This window comes from Haplochromis burtoni, unplaced genomic scaffold, assembly GCF_018398535.1.
Source record: "Haplochromis burtoni strain Fernald_Lab_line unplaced genomic scaffold, NCSU_Asbu1 Contig_296, whole genome shotgun sequence".
NCBI classification, from domain to species: Eukaryota; Metazoa; Chordata; class Actinopteri; order Cichliformes; family Cichlidae; genus Haplochromis; species Haplochromis burtoni.
In genome coordinates, this window is record NW_024582657.1 from 477,864 (window position 1) to 490,217 (window position 12,354).

Sequence of the window (12,354 nt, forward strand, 5' to 3'; positions counted from 1 at the left end):
GATAGATAGATATCTGTGGATATGGATAGATAGATATCTGTGGATATGGATAGATAGATATCTATAGATATGGATATAGAGGGAAAAAAAAGACGATATATCGGTGTTTGTACACGAATACCTGTGCAGTTCAAAACCTCCTTTTCTGAGACCAAAATAGGACTTAGTTCCTGCGCTATGGTGCCTTTAATGTTATCACTGCCTGCCAGGTGACTATGTGCTAAATGTGACTCTTACCGAATACAGATTAAAGAGGATTCAGTTCAGAGTAATGCATGTGGTAATGCATATTGCCATGAAATCCACACTAATGGATTTTGTGCATATGTATATTGTTGATAATAGAATTTAATATACAACTACAGCTGAGCATGTACAAATTTGTTGTTATGGCCAAAATCAAATATTACTGTAAACTCCAGGACAGTAAATTCATTCTACTTTGAAGCATGAGATACATTTTTTTTCTTTTATCAGCATCTGCCAGCAGAGGGAGATGCTGTCCTTTCACACCTCTGTGCAAGTCCATCAAAACTGACTTGCACAAGGAGTTGATATACCAGCCAGCTATGGTTTTGTTCAACAAGCGATCTCAAAGTTGGGCTTGTGTTATCACTAACAGATTAGACCACAGGTGGTGCATCCTTCTCTGAAAACTGCGTACAGCAGTGCCTGCTTTTTTTTTTTTTTTTTTTGCATACAGTTTTACATATCTCTGCTCTATATATAACATAGGGTTTGTGCGCTGAGAGACGCTGGTGTGGGTCAGATGTGTTTACTGTACATCTCAAAAAGCATAGCTTCACTTCCCTAGGCTGCACTCCCGGCTTGTAGAAATTCTAACTGACTGGCAGCTCAAGTGAAAGCCTCAACAAATGAGCTTAAAATGCACTTTGAGACCACAAATGGTTCTCTAGGCCTCAAATATATTGCTTGTAAACATTAGAGTGGTTATTGATTAAAAGTGAGGCTGCAGATTAGCCTGCGCGAACTGAGGCTATGACGGGCACAGAGCTGTGGTTGAAAAGATTTGAGTCATCAGCCGCGTCAATCACTTTTAATAGGCCTTTACAAAGCTACAATTAAAAGCGCTATGTCGGTAGCAAGTCATAACTGATTTAATGGTATAAATAGGATGTTTGATTCACACTCCATGAAAAGAATAAAGGTTAAGGGGTTTTAAGATTGTGCCGGACTTGGATGACCACTAGTTTAAATGGGTCCAGCACTGCTAACACAGTGTTACTTTTACAGCATATTCTAAAAGGACTACTCATTCTTCATGAGTGATCATTATGACTGATTGACTGTTTCAGTGCCCTCACACAGAGCTTTCATAAATGGTCGGACACTCTGCGTGGGGAGTTGAGAAGAAATCATCTCAGACACTGCAGTTTCACGGGACATAATCCTGTCACTTTGATCCACAGTTAAAGTAGGAAAAAGACATATTTTATTGCAGCCATATCTGATCATGAAATCTGAGATTCAGCTTTTACTGAGCAGTAATGAAGTCTATGTAACTTTTTAGATTAAAAATGCTTGAATGAGGAAAAAAAAGTGCAGACATAATGATGCATTTTTTTTCTTTTTGCAACACGTGGTTACTTGGTCAAGTATTAAGATATTTAATTATCTAGCACTGCAGTTGGGGAGCAATGTGGTGTGTTTTAAAAATCAGCCTGTTCACACACAATTTTAACAAAGTGAAGTGCAAGATAGTTAAATATCTGAGATATGTCACATGTAATACTTGGACAAAAAGATAGACTTGCAAGTGAGCTACATGTTTCAGTGTATTTCACTTGTGTGGCATCTTATTACAATGCTATTATAGACTATGACACTTTATGACTTGTAATAAATACAGTAGGCAAAGTGCAGATGGATATTTGATTGCATCAATGAAAGAAGAAAAAAGAGCTACCTTACCCTCCTAAACTCTGCTGACCCAAATATTATTCATACCCACTATACTTCAGCGCAGGGCTGGCACAGAAACGGCATGGCCCACAATGCTGTCAGACTGTGGAATAAGATTAAGTGAGACGGTTGTTCCTCGCAATGGGGACCCACCTTGTACTACACTGGGGGCCACTGGTCTACTGATGGGACAAATTGGGGGCCCCAATTTGTCTTGACTGAGGCCTGAGATTTTTGTCCCGGTCTGTGTGTAGGGATGGGCGGAGGAGCCTGGAGGAAGGCGGGGCCTTTGTTTGTTCGTGTCTCGGCTGGCAGGAACAAAGGGTCCGGTAGTAGTAGAACACAGTCCTCCAGACAAATGACATTTAAACCATATAAGCAGGAATTGCAAATTCACCAGAAGCGGGGAAGTAGCGGGAGTGTTTCAGTTCCCGTCGTCAGCTGTTTGGTTTAGGACCACAAGAGTACATTATCAGCGGCGGAGAATTCACCATCCAGCCGCTCCGGCTAGCAGCAAGGCTAGCTGGCTAGAAACACCGACCCGAGGTGTTGAGCAGCACCGCGTTTAGGTGGACGTTTCTCTGCAGGTAACTCAATCGAACTGCTATACCAGGTTAGCAGCATCACAGGTTCACAATATCCGCTGAAATTGATCGTAAACAGACACGGGGGGATAGGGAGCGGAGGGCGGTAATATTTAGCAAGTGGGTTAATAGCTTAGCAATGGCATCCGTTTTCTGCAAACGGTTAATGTTAATGAACGCGGCCCTGTGGTTCAGTTTTACGCCTGGCCCGTGCTGTTAAAGTGGATGCTCGCGCATTTTTACAGGTATACTGCTCATGCATGTGAATACACGGAGCAATGAGGTGACACCAGAGAGCTGTGCAAATACGTTAGGAGTCTTGCACATAGCTTTGGATGTTTTATTGGCTGATGGCCATCCTCTGGATGCAGCTCTATTGTTTGCATTAAGCAGTTTGGGCGGACTGAACTGCATCAAAGTCCAGTTAAGTTAACCTTTTGTTAGCGTAGTGAAATATGCATCGTGATCTCTCACCTTGTTAAAGTTTACTCTGTTCAAGGATGCTTAAGGACTGTAGTCATTTGTCAGTACGTGACATCCTTTAACCTCAGGTGCCTCTGAGCCTGTCTTTTCGTGTTAGTAGTTGTTTACATGCATAAGGATCTAATGATCTGCAAGTTTTTTTTTTTTGTTTTTTTTTTAGATGGGTTTAGTACTGCTGATTGAACCTCATATTTGTGTGTGTATTTATGTTAGAGGTGAGAATCCCCCATGTGTCAACATTTTTTTTTCTCAGGGCCTTTGTTTTAAAATATCTTTGCATAATTTGATTGTAGCTTCATTGTAGCTGTTTCTGTTTTCACATTAAGGGTTGTGATTGAAGAAAGGTTGTTTTTTGGTTTTTGTTTTTTCACAATAGAGATGTGATTTGTTACACTGGACATTTATGTTTTGCACAAAGCTGTGGGATCAGCATCAAAATGAACAAAGGCTTATCATATGGGCCTGAATGCAGTCTGGGACTAATGGCTAGACTTGCTGGGGGTGGGTGTATAGGTCAGAGGTAATGTGTAGGGAACCATTGTTGGGTGGCCTTGAGCAAGATCAGCCTCATACTAATAGGGAGGAGAAGATGACCTACCATGACTCTTGAGGGTATACAGAAAGAAGGAAGAAAAGGGTGAAAGTAAATGGAGGAGGAGTTGTAGTAGTGTGTGGTGAAGGAGGACAATTAATGCTTTTCTCTCTCTGTTTGAACCTAACAATCACCATTTGAGAATTGGTGCACATGTAGATAACTCGATCAGTTTACAGAAAGTGGCAAAAATCTTACATTTACACCCCTCTATGGTTTTGGTTTGCATTAGCATGCATGGCGCTGGGAGTCGACGTTTCTCCCCCTGCTGGTTTTAATTAAGTACAGCCCCCTCTTTCCTATGCCAAGCAGACAGTGACCAACCGTTGTGCATAAATTGTAGGTCAAATTAACATTATGCAGGTGCCTGTTGGGAATACCACATTTACAGGCAGTGCAGGCATTGTTAAACAACTGGATACAAATGGTCTAGCAAATGTTATTTAAATGTTGCTAATACCTGCCTATCAAAACATACTTTAAATTCCTCATGTTGGTGCCCCACTTCTGTGTCTGCTTCAAAGGGTAGGGGAACTGGAGGGTTGCTGTGACTGGCCGGTCTGACTCAGATTTCTAGGGGTTGTTTTCCTACAACCTGGGTATAAAATATCTTTTGAGACCCTAAAACTTGAAGCAGCTGTTTGTGTGGAGCCTTCTTGAGTAGATGTTTTCTCAGCACTGCCAGATTGTTTGAGCATGACTGTGTTATCTGGGCAGACAGGGGTTAACAACAGCCAGTGTAGGGATGGGGGGGGGGATGGGTATAGAAGAGGCAGCAAGAGTGGGAGTCCAGCACACAGTGTAGAGAGGCATGGTTTTAGGTTCACATAGGGCTGTATGTTGAGAGGAGGGTCGCCAGTAATGGTACAGGTGCCACAAAAATACAAAAAATATGCCAGTGGATCTGGTTTCCACTCATTTTGCAGTTTGTGTTTTCAGATGTCTACAGGTTAATAAATATACCCCCCCTCCCCAAAACAATCATTTGTTTTCTTGTCCATTTAGCAGATTGAAGGTGCATTAGATGATGAGAGCAGCAGGAAATTGTTATGGCAGTGGGCTTTTATTTGAACAAGTCTGAACAAAATCATCCAACATTAGATTACTGAGATGTTGCTGCGATTTGAATGAGCTAAATCCAAAGTAATCTAAATCTCCTTTAATTCTCTGCCCCCCCCTCCCCCCCCCTCCTCCTCTGCTCTGGGGTTGTGTGCAGGCTGTTCGTCAAAGTCATTCAAGCTGTACTCTCCTAAGGAGCCCCCCAACGGCGGCAGCTTTCCCCCCTTCCACCCAGGCGCTATGCTGGACAGAGATGTGGGGTAGGTCTGAGCTGAGCTCTCAAGGGAAATTTGTGAATTCATTCAGCCAGTAAATTATGCCATTTGTTACCCTCTTGATGTCTTATCTTTTGACTTCTTGCAGGCTTCTTGTTTTTATTATAAAATCAGTTTTCTTGATGTTTACTTAAGAATATAAGACGTCTGTTTTTACATTTATTTATTAAATTTTAATAATATGGAGAGGTTATGAAATGCAATCTATTTGCAGAATGTTATTAAAGGCATACATGCTTGGTGGAGATTATCAATATCTTTTTTTTTTTTTTTTGTCCTAGGCCTACACCCATGTATCCCCCCTCATACATGGAGCCTGGAATGGGGTGAGCACATTGATGCTTAAATAATTAACGTCATTTGATCCTGTTTTAGGTCAGAAGTCCTTTATATAGCATATACTGTTCAAAAATTTATGCTGCATTTAGTTTGAAGCTGCTCTTGGATTATTGCTTTTGTTTGCACTACAGATGTAAGTGCACTGAAGCAGCCCCCACTGCAGGGTGTTGAATATCCCCATTTTCTGTTTCAGGAGACCCACACCGTATGGGAACCAGACAGACTACCGGATATATGAGCTGAACAAAAGATTACAGAACTGGACAGAGGTGAGAATCGTTTTGTATTTCACACAGTGTAGTAGCAACCCAACACAAACTGTTTCACAAAAACACAGAGCCTGTCTTTTATTTCCAAGCAGGAAATGTAATAAAGTCCTCGTAGAACTACATTTTGCAGATCCTGTAAACTACTTACTGTTGCCCTATTTTTAGATTTTCCTCCCAACAGCTGTTGATGTGTAGGTAACCATGTTAGGGATTATGCGAGAAAATTAAGTCAGAACTCAGACTTGAGTTACAGCCAGACTCTAATAGGATTATCTGATAAACCTGGCTAAAACATAATTGGAGTGCCAACTGTTTCTATGCCTAAACGGGCAAAAGAGTAGCCATTATGTGTTACGTTGTGAGGCTGTTTGCACCACTACAGGAAATGCTTGCATGCTAATCTACAGCTGGAAGAACTACTGGAATTGAGTTTTACTTTCAGGAGAGTGAATTGTTGGGTTTGGTTGCTTATCCAGGAAAACACACTTTAACATTTATCTTTAAGAAAATGCTTAAAGCTGCTGAATGACTATCATCTGAGGTGTCACAGGGTGAGATTCAGGTACACCATGGACAGGTCGCCAATCGCAGGGCTTTTTGCGTGCGTTTCATTCTGTTGTCCTGAGGAGTAGAAAGGTTATAGGAGAGGTGCAGGTATATGAATTTCCAGTTCTTGTTTTTTGCAAATGGCATCTGTTCTTCCTTTTGAACATGACCTATTTTAACATAACTCACTGCACATTTTGAGGAATCAAAAACTGAAAAATGTTTCTTCTTCTGCTCGTAGGACTGTGACAATCTCTGGTGGGATGCCTTCACCACAGAGTTTTTTGAAGATGATGCTATGCTCACGATCACTTTCTGTCTGGAAGATGGTCCAAAACGATACAGTAAGAAATGTTTTCAAAGAAATGATAGCTGCTTGTCATTGAATATGTTTTATTTTAACACCCTACAATAATAAAGAGAAAACCCCAACAATCAGGTGACCTGCTTATGAGCAAGCACTTGGCAACAGTGGGAATGAGAGACAGGAGAAAAGACACACTGTAGAAAAGAACCAGAGATTAATAATAACTAATGATTAAATGCAGAGTGGTTTATAATCAGAGTGAAAAGAAGTAAGTGAAGAGGAAACACTTGCTGCATTATGGCAAGGCCCCAGCAGCCCAGAGCTATTGCAGCATAACTAAATAGGATTGAGGATCACCTGATCCAGCCCCAAATATAAGCTTTATCAAAAAGTAAGGTTTTAAGCCTAATCTTAAAAGTAGAGGGTGTCTCCTGAATCCAAACTGGGAGCTGGTTCCACAGGAGAGGGGCCTGAAAGCTGAAGGCTCTGCCTCCCATGCTACTTTTAAATGTCCTGCTGTCTAAGAGAAGAGTGGTCTGTTGGGGTTGTACCGTATTATAAGGTTTTTATAAATCAGATGACAGCTTTTTTTTTTTTATTTAATGTCCTGTCAGCTTTAAGCTTTTAACTTTGGCACATTTTGTCTGCAGCCATCGGCAGAACGTTGATTCCCCGGTACTTCAGAAGTATCTTTGAGGGGGGCGCCACTGAGCTCTTCTATGTTTTGAAGCATCCAAAGGAGTCGTTCCATAGTAACTTTGTGTCTCTCGATTGTGACCAGTGCACCATGGTGACCCAGAACGGCAAACCTATGTTTACACAGGTAATGTCAGTGTGGATAATAGACGCACAATTGTCTCTGAACCTTTTGTTGAGATGGTAACCCATGATCTCTGCTGTTTGATTTAGATTTGTGTTGAGGGCCGCCTGTACCTAGAGTTTATGTTTGACGACATGATGAGGATCAAGACGTGGCACTTCAGCATCAGACAACACAGAGAGGTCCTACCGAGGAGCATTTTGGCTATGCATGTGAGTTGCCGTGTAAACAAGCCCCTCTTTAATACTCAGATTCACGTACCGTGCGTGCAATTGGTCATTACTTGTTTGTTTTTTTTTCCCCTATCCTCCAGGATCCCCAGATGCTTGATCAGCTGGCTAAAAATATCACCAGATGTGGGCTGTCCAACTCCACGCTCAACTACCTCCGTGTAAGCAAATTTCCTTCTTGATCTTGTTCTTTTTTTTTTTCTTCTTCTTCTTTTTTTTGGTAACATATTGGTGAATTATCTGTGTTTTGAACAATCTAACATCTATCATTCAACTTTGGCCTCTCTCGTCTTCCCTTAAGCTATGTGTGATATTGGAACCCATGCAAGAATTGATGTCTAGGCATAAAACCTATAGTTTGAGCCCCAGAGACTGCCTGAAGACCTGCCTCTTCCAAAAGTGGCAAAGAATGGTAGCGCCTCCAGGTAACGCGTTTGAAATAGCCAGTGGCATTTATGATAGTTACCCTTTCAATTTAAGCTTTGAAGCACCCATACTAAAATCCAGCAGCTGCTGCGTGATAGTTTCTTATCTGTAAATGACCTAGAAACTAGTGATTTATAGAGATTTATGTGAAACATGTCTTTCTGTGCTTGTAGCTGAGCCTGCCAGACAAGCTCCAAACAAGCGGCGGAAAAGGAAGGTGTCCGGCGGGAGCACCGTGAGCTCTGGCGGAGGCAGCAATAACAACAGCAACAGTAAAAAGAAGAGTCCAGCCAACAGCTTTTCACTCTCCAGCCAGGTACCTGTAAGCATTACATCTACTTGACTTCTGTCTGCACCTCCAAACTTCAGCTGAGCAAGGCATGGGGGGGAAAAAAAGGGTGTAAGGGTTGGAAAGAAGGGCAGAGGGGTCAGAAAATTCTTTGTATGCGTATATTGGGTGGGAGCTGGGGTTGCTAGCATGTTTAGTTGTAGTACCAGGTTTGGGTGGAGGTAGGTCAGGGAGGCATTTGGACTCGGAGTTTGGTGGGATTAGGTTTTTGTGTGGGGGTGTGTGCGTGCGTGCGCGTGTGTGCGTGTGCGTGTGTGTGGTTTTGTTTTTGTAATTCTACAGAGGATAGATTTAGCTTTTAGACCCCCTCATGTGATCCAGTGATGGGCAGTCCCTGGTCCTCTAGGGCCACAGGTTAAACGGTCTATCATATAGAGGAGGTACAACTGACCTCCATCTCTGCTTAATATATTTTGGGTCTGTGGGGTAGGGTTAACCTTGCTCTGATTTCCAGTGGGATAGTTAGGCTTTCACTCTAAATCTGCCATGTTATCCCGGTCTTAGAGTTACCACTGAGTCTATCAGAGCACGTGATTTCACACAGCACTGCTTGTTTGACTGAGCGAACGAGACCCGAGGTGGAATGAAAACCCCCGTGATGCAGCACTCAAGGATCAGGGATGCCCACTTCTGGCCAGTAGGAAAGGCTTCTCGACCCTGGTTCTCGGGACAGGGAGTCGGAGCCACATGGACTACTTAAATGTCTGAGTAGATGACCTGAACACACATTGTCCAGTTGTGATTTGGTTCAGAATAAGAGGACACTAAAATGGAAAGCTTTTAATACTTGGGTTCCCTTGATTTCCAGTATAATGACGTTCATAAAACAAATAAATGTAATGCTGGAATTGAGCCCAGTCAGATTGCACCTAAAGCAAAAACCAAAACGAAATGAACAACTACAGAGTTGAGTTCAGGGTTAGTGACCCATGCGTGCAGTCATTCCGCGCACCCCCCTGTATTATGGGGATAATTTGTACCGGCCCTTGCTGTCCCCTTTAGGATGTGATGATGGTGGGCGAGCCCACTCTGATGGGAGGGGAGTTTGGTGACGAAGACGAGCGTCTGATCACGCGGCTGGAGAACACGCAGTACGATGGGGCGAATGGCCTGGAGGATGAGGACAGTTTCAACAGCTCACCTGCACTGGGGGCACACTCGCCCTGGAACAACAAGGCACCCTCCAGTCAGGAGAGCAAGAATGACAACTCCCAGTCGTCCCAGTAGACGAGGGGGTCCCAACTCGTTTTGCTTTTGTATTTTTTTTTTTTCTCCTCCCCCCCTCCCAAAAAACTTACTGGGATCCACCTGAGCCAACATGCTAGCAAGAGGGGTCAGGGAGGGCGGCTTCGAGCACTTATGTTGAGTTAATTTTTATTTGTTGTGTTCTTTCATGATAAAAGGAGAGTGGGTGGTGAAATAGATTGACCAATCGAGCTTATTGCCGTCACACAAAGGCCAGTTCAGCCACTCTACCTCCCTCACATGATCATTGGTGCTCAGCCTTGGCGCTAGTCTGCCCGGCTACAACCAGTCCTCTTAGTGGTGTGGTGAGTCTGGCGGGCTGGCAGTGTGCGTGTATGTGTGTTTACCCCCCCACCTCCCTCGTCCCGCAATCATCGCTCACCACAATGTTTGAGCCAGAGTTGGCGTGTCCGGTTGTCCGAGTGCTCGCAGCGGCGCCCATGTCAGCGGGTTCTTGTTCCAACCTCGGGTCTCTCAGGCGTGCGTTCCCGTCAGCCTCGCACGTCGCTGTTTCTGTTGTGCTCATGTCACAGGGAAGGAATGCTTAGCTTTTATTTGACATATGTTTTTGCAGGCTGCAGAAAACTGTGTGCACTCTTAGTATCAAAATTCAACGTTCGGTTTTTAAAAACTCAATTATTTGTTTTTGTAGGACCTGGTTGGAACAAAAACCTGTACAGTGCCGGAGCTTGAGGACCGGAGTTGAGAACCACTACGCTAAATCTTAAACACACACAAACACTGACAGACACACACCCATACACATACACACACATGCAAACACGCACACACTCACACCAGTGCGCACACACTAACACGGTCACCTTACACCTTCAGCATAAAACGTTGAGGTACTGGAGAAAGGTGGTATGCAGCGTGTCTGGACCAGAGCACCAGGCGCTAACAGAAGTGTGTTTTTATTTTCTATGTTTTAGACTTGTTTTGATTTTGTTTTGTTTTTCAATTTTTTTGTAAACAATTTCTAAAAATAAACAGACAAGCAAGCCAACAAAAAACACCCCAAAATATTCTTTGCACTGTTTTCCACTATTAACGGCAATCTATTTTTCTTATGAATTGACGGTGTATTTTTTTTCCTTTTCTATTATTGCTAATGTAAGAACTGTAAACATCTGAAACCTGCAGTATATTAATGTAGAAATATTGCTGTTAGATCATTCTTATTGTGATGGTAAATAACTTTCATGTAAGTCTATCCTTGATATGTCATCCATGTGTCTCAGACATCCAGCTGTCATCTGGCCCATTGGCTTCAGTGCTAAACAGGCTGGGGACAACAGGGCCAGTGCTTAACTATCTGATGCGAGTTCAGAGTAGCACACTGGAAACCAGTTTCCCCAGGTAAATTTCCATCGAGCACCTGGTTCACATCTGTTGTCTTATCATCGCAGAACTGTTTGCTTTGTCTTCAGATCTCTATATTGGGGTGAGGGTCCTCTATTCAAAGAATATAATGATAGAAATCAAATTTGCTACTCAAATATTTTAAAAACAACTTTTGATGGGGTTGTAAAATAAAAAATAAGACTTTTGTATTAACTTAAGCTTCCCAGAAATGTTTTTAAGTACAATTAAGAAAGCTGCAGACCAAGGAGCTACATGTAAAGATTCTTATACTGTTTAAACGGCGCTGTTTTATGTTATATAATGAATCATTTGTTGGCTTTACTCCTCATGTTTGTGTCTGTGCTTGTATATTTTTAGGTAGTAATTTCTGTAAAAGTTATTCTATGTATTCCTCCCTAGAACTATGAGATACTCAATCTAATGTAAAGAGATGAAAAACCTCTTAAGTTTTTTTTTTTTTTTTTTTTAAAAACGTGATTTTTAATGGTACAATCACTGACTTAAAAAACGATTTTTGCCCGCATTTTAGGAAACTGTATTTATTTTTCTATGTACTGATGTTCTGTTTAGGTTGAACCCACCTGTACAATATTCATGATGATATATGGAGGAATTTGTGGGGCTGCTGAGTCAGTTAATGCCAACGGAGGTCATTCTGTTGTGTTTCTTACGGAGATGCAGTTTGCACATTGTTCTGTTGGCTCAGTATTATCGAGGAGGAATTTAAATGCCATCGAGGGTGTGGAAGCGTCAGGTGTATTTGAAAACCAGTAAATGGCAACGGTGACAGAAACTGTTGACCTCAAAGTCATCCAGTTGTATGCCTCAAGTTCCTTAGATGCTGGAAATGTGCCACAATGGTGCGACCTTTATTGAAATTTAATAGGATTGACCAAAACCTTTTAATTATAATACTTATGGTCTTGTTTTTAGGCTATTTGATGTCTGTTTTTCAGATAAATGTTAATATCTGAGAGATGAGTTTAACAAAAAAGGAAGGTTGACCACTGACATTGGATCTTACCCTTGGGGAAGTTGGTCTTAAAGCTGTGGTGTCAGGGTTTGCAGAGAAATAGGGAAAAAGTTGCCTGACAGCATCACCCAGATGCTGGCTAACAGCTGTTGCATGGTAATTTGTAGACTGTCCAGCAGGGGTCTCACTGAGCACATGAGTGCGCAGCCTGCCAGAAATTCCTCCATCGTTTTTGGCTGAAAAGCCATCTGTAAATCTACACTAGGCTGCAGGCTATTGTGTTGAAATCCTTATTCATCGTCTCCAGCACCCCTAGTCTACTTTTGTGGTGTTTCAGTTAGCAGGCAGACACAGAATTGAATCTAGGAGCAACTTATCAACACCCTGTGTTTTCTGTTTGGGGAAATATAAGGGTGTATGAGACAGAGATGAAATGGCAATGCACCCATAGCTGGCTCCTGTAGCACCTCATCATGGGGGTGGTTTTATATCTATATTTTTTTGCCAGGTTTCTGTCATTGATAATTCATGTATGGTATCAATAAAGATGAATTTTCACGGAAAAA

At 42.3% G+C, this 12,354-nt stretch overlaps 1 protein-coding gene across 8 annotated transcripts in view; it reads left to right on the forward strand.

The window, feature by feature from the left end:
• Positions 1 to 12,354, forward strand: part of ldb1a (LIM domain binding 1a) — a 21,283-nt gene extending 8,929 nt beyond the window's left edge. For 3 of the 8 annotated variants that reach the window (XM_014339526.2, XM_042228024.1, XM_005940641.3), the window contains exons 3-12: positions 4,799 to 4,901; positions 5,198 to 5,242; positions 5,449 to 5,524; positions 6,312 to 6,414; positions 7,028 to 7,200; positions 7,287 to 7,409; positions 7,511 to 7,588; positions 7,729 to 7,852; positions 8,027 to 8,175; positions 9,205 to 9,652. In XM_014339526.2, coding sequence (XP_014195012.1) covers positions 4,799 to 4,901; positions 5,198 to 5,242; positions 5,449 to 5,524; positions 6,312 to 6,414; positions 7,028 to 7,200; positions 7,287 to 7,409; positions 7,511 to 7,588; positions 7,729 to 7,852; positions 8,027 to 8,175; positions 9,205 to 9,429 — 1,199 coding nt within the window. In that variant the 3' untranslated portion in view covers positions 9,430 to 9,652. Of the gene's footprint in view, positions 1 to 1,793; positions 2,537 to 4,798; positions 4,902 to 5,197; positions 5,243 to 5,448; positions 5,525 to 6,311; positions 6,415 to 7,027; positions 7,201 to 7,286; positions 7,410 to 7,510; positions 7,589 to 7,728; positions 7,853 to 8,026; positions 8,176 to 9,204; positions 9,653 to 10,099 lie in introns of those variants that run through there. The other 5 variants (XM_014339530.2, XM_014339529.2, XM_014339528.2 and 2 more) reach the window with 5 other exon arrangements.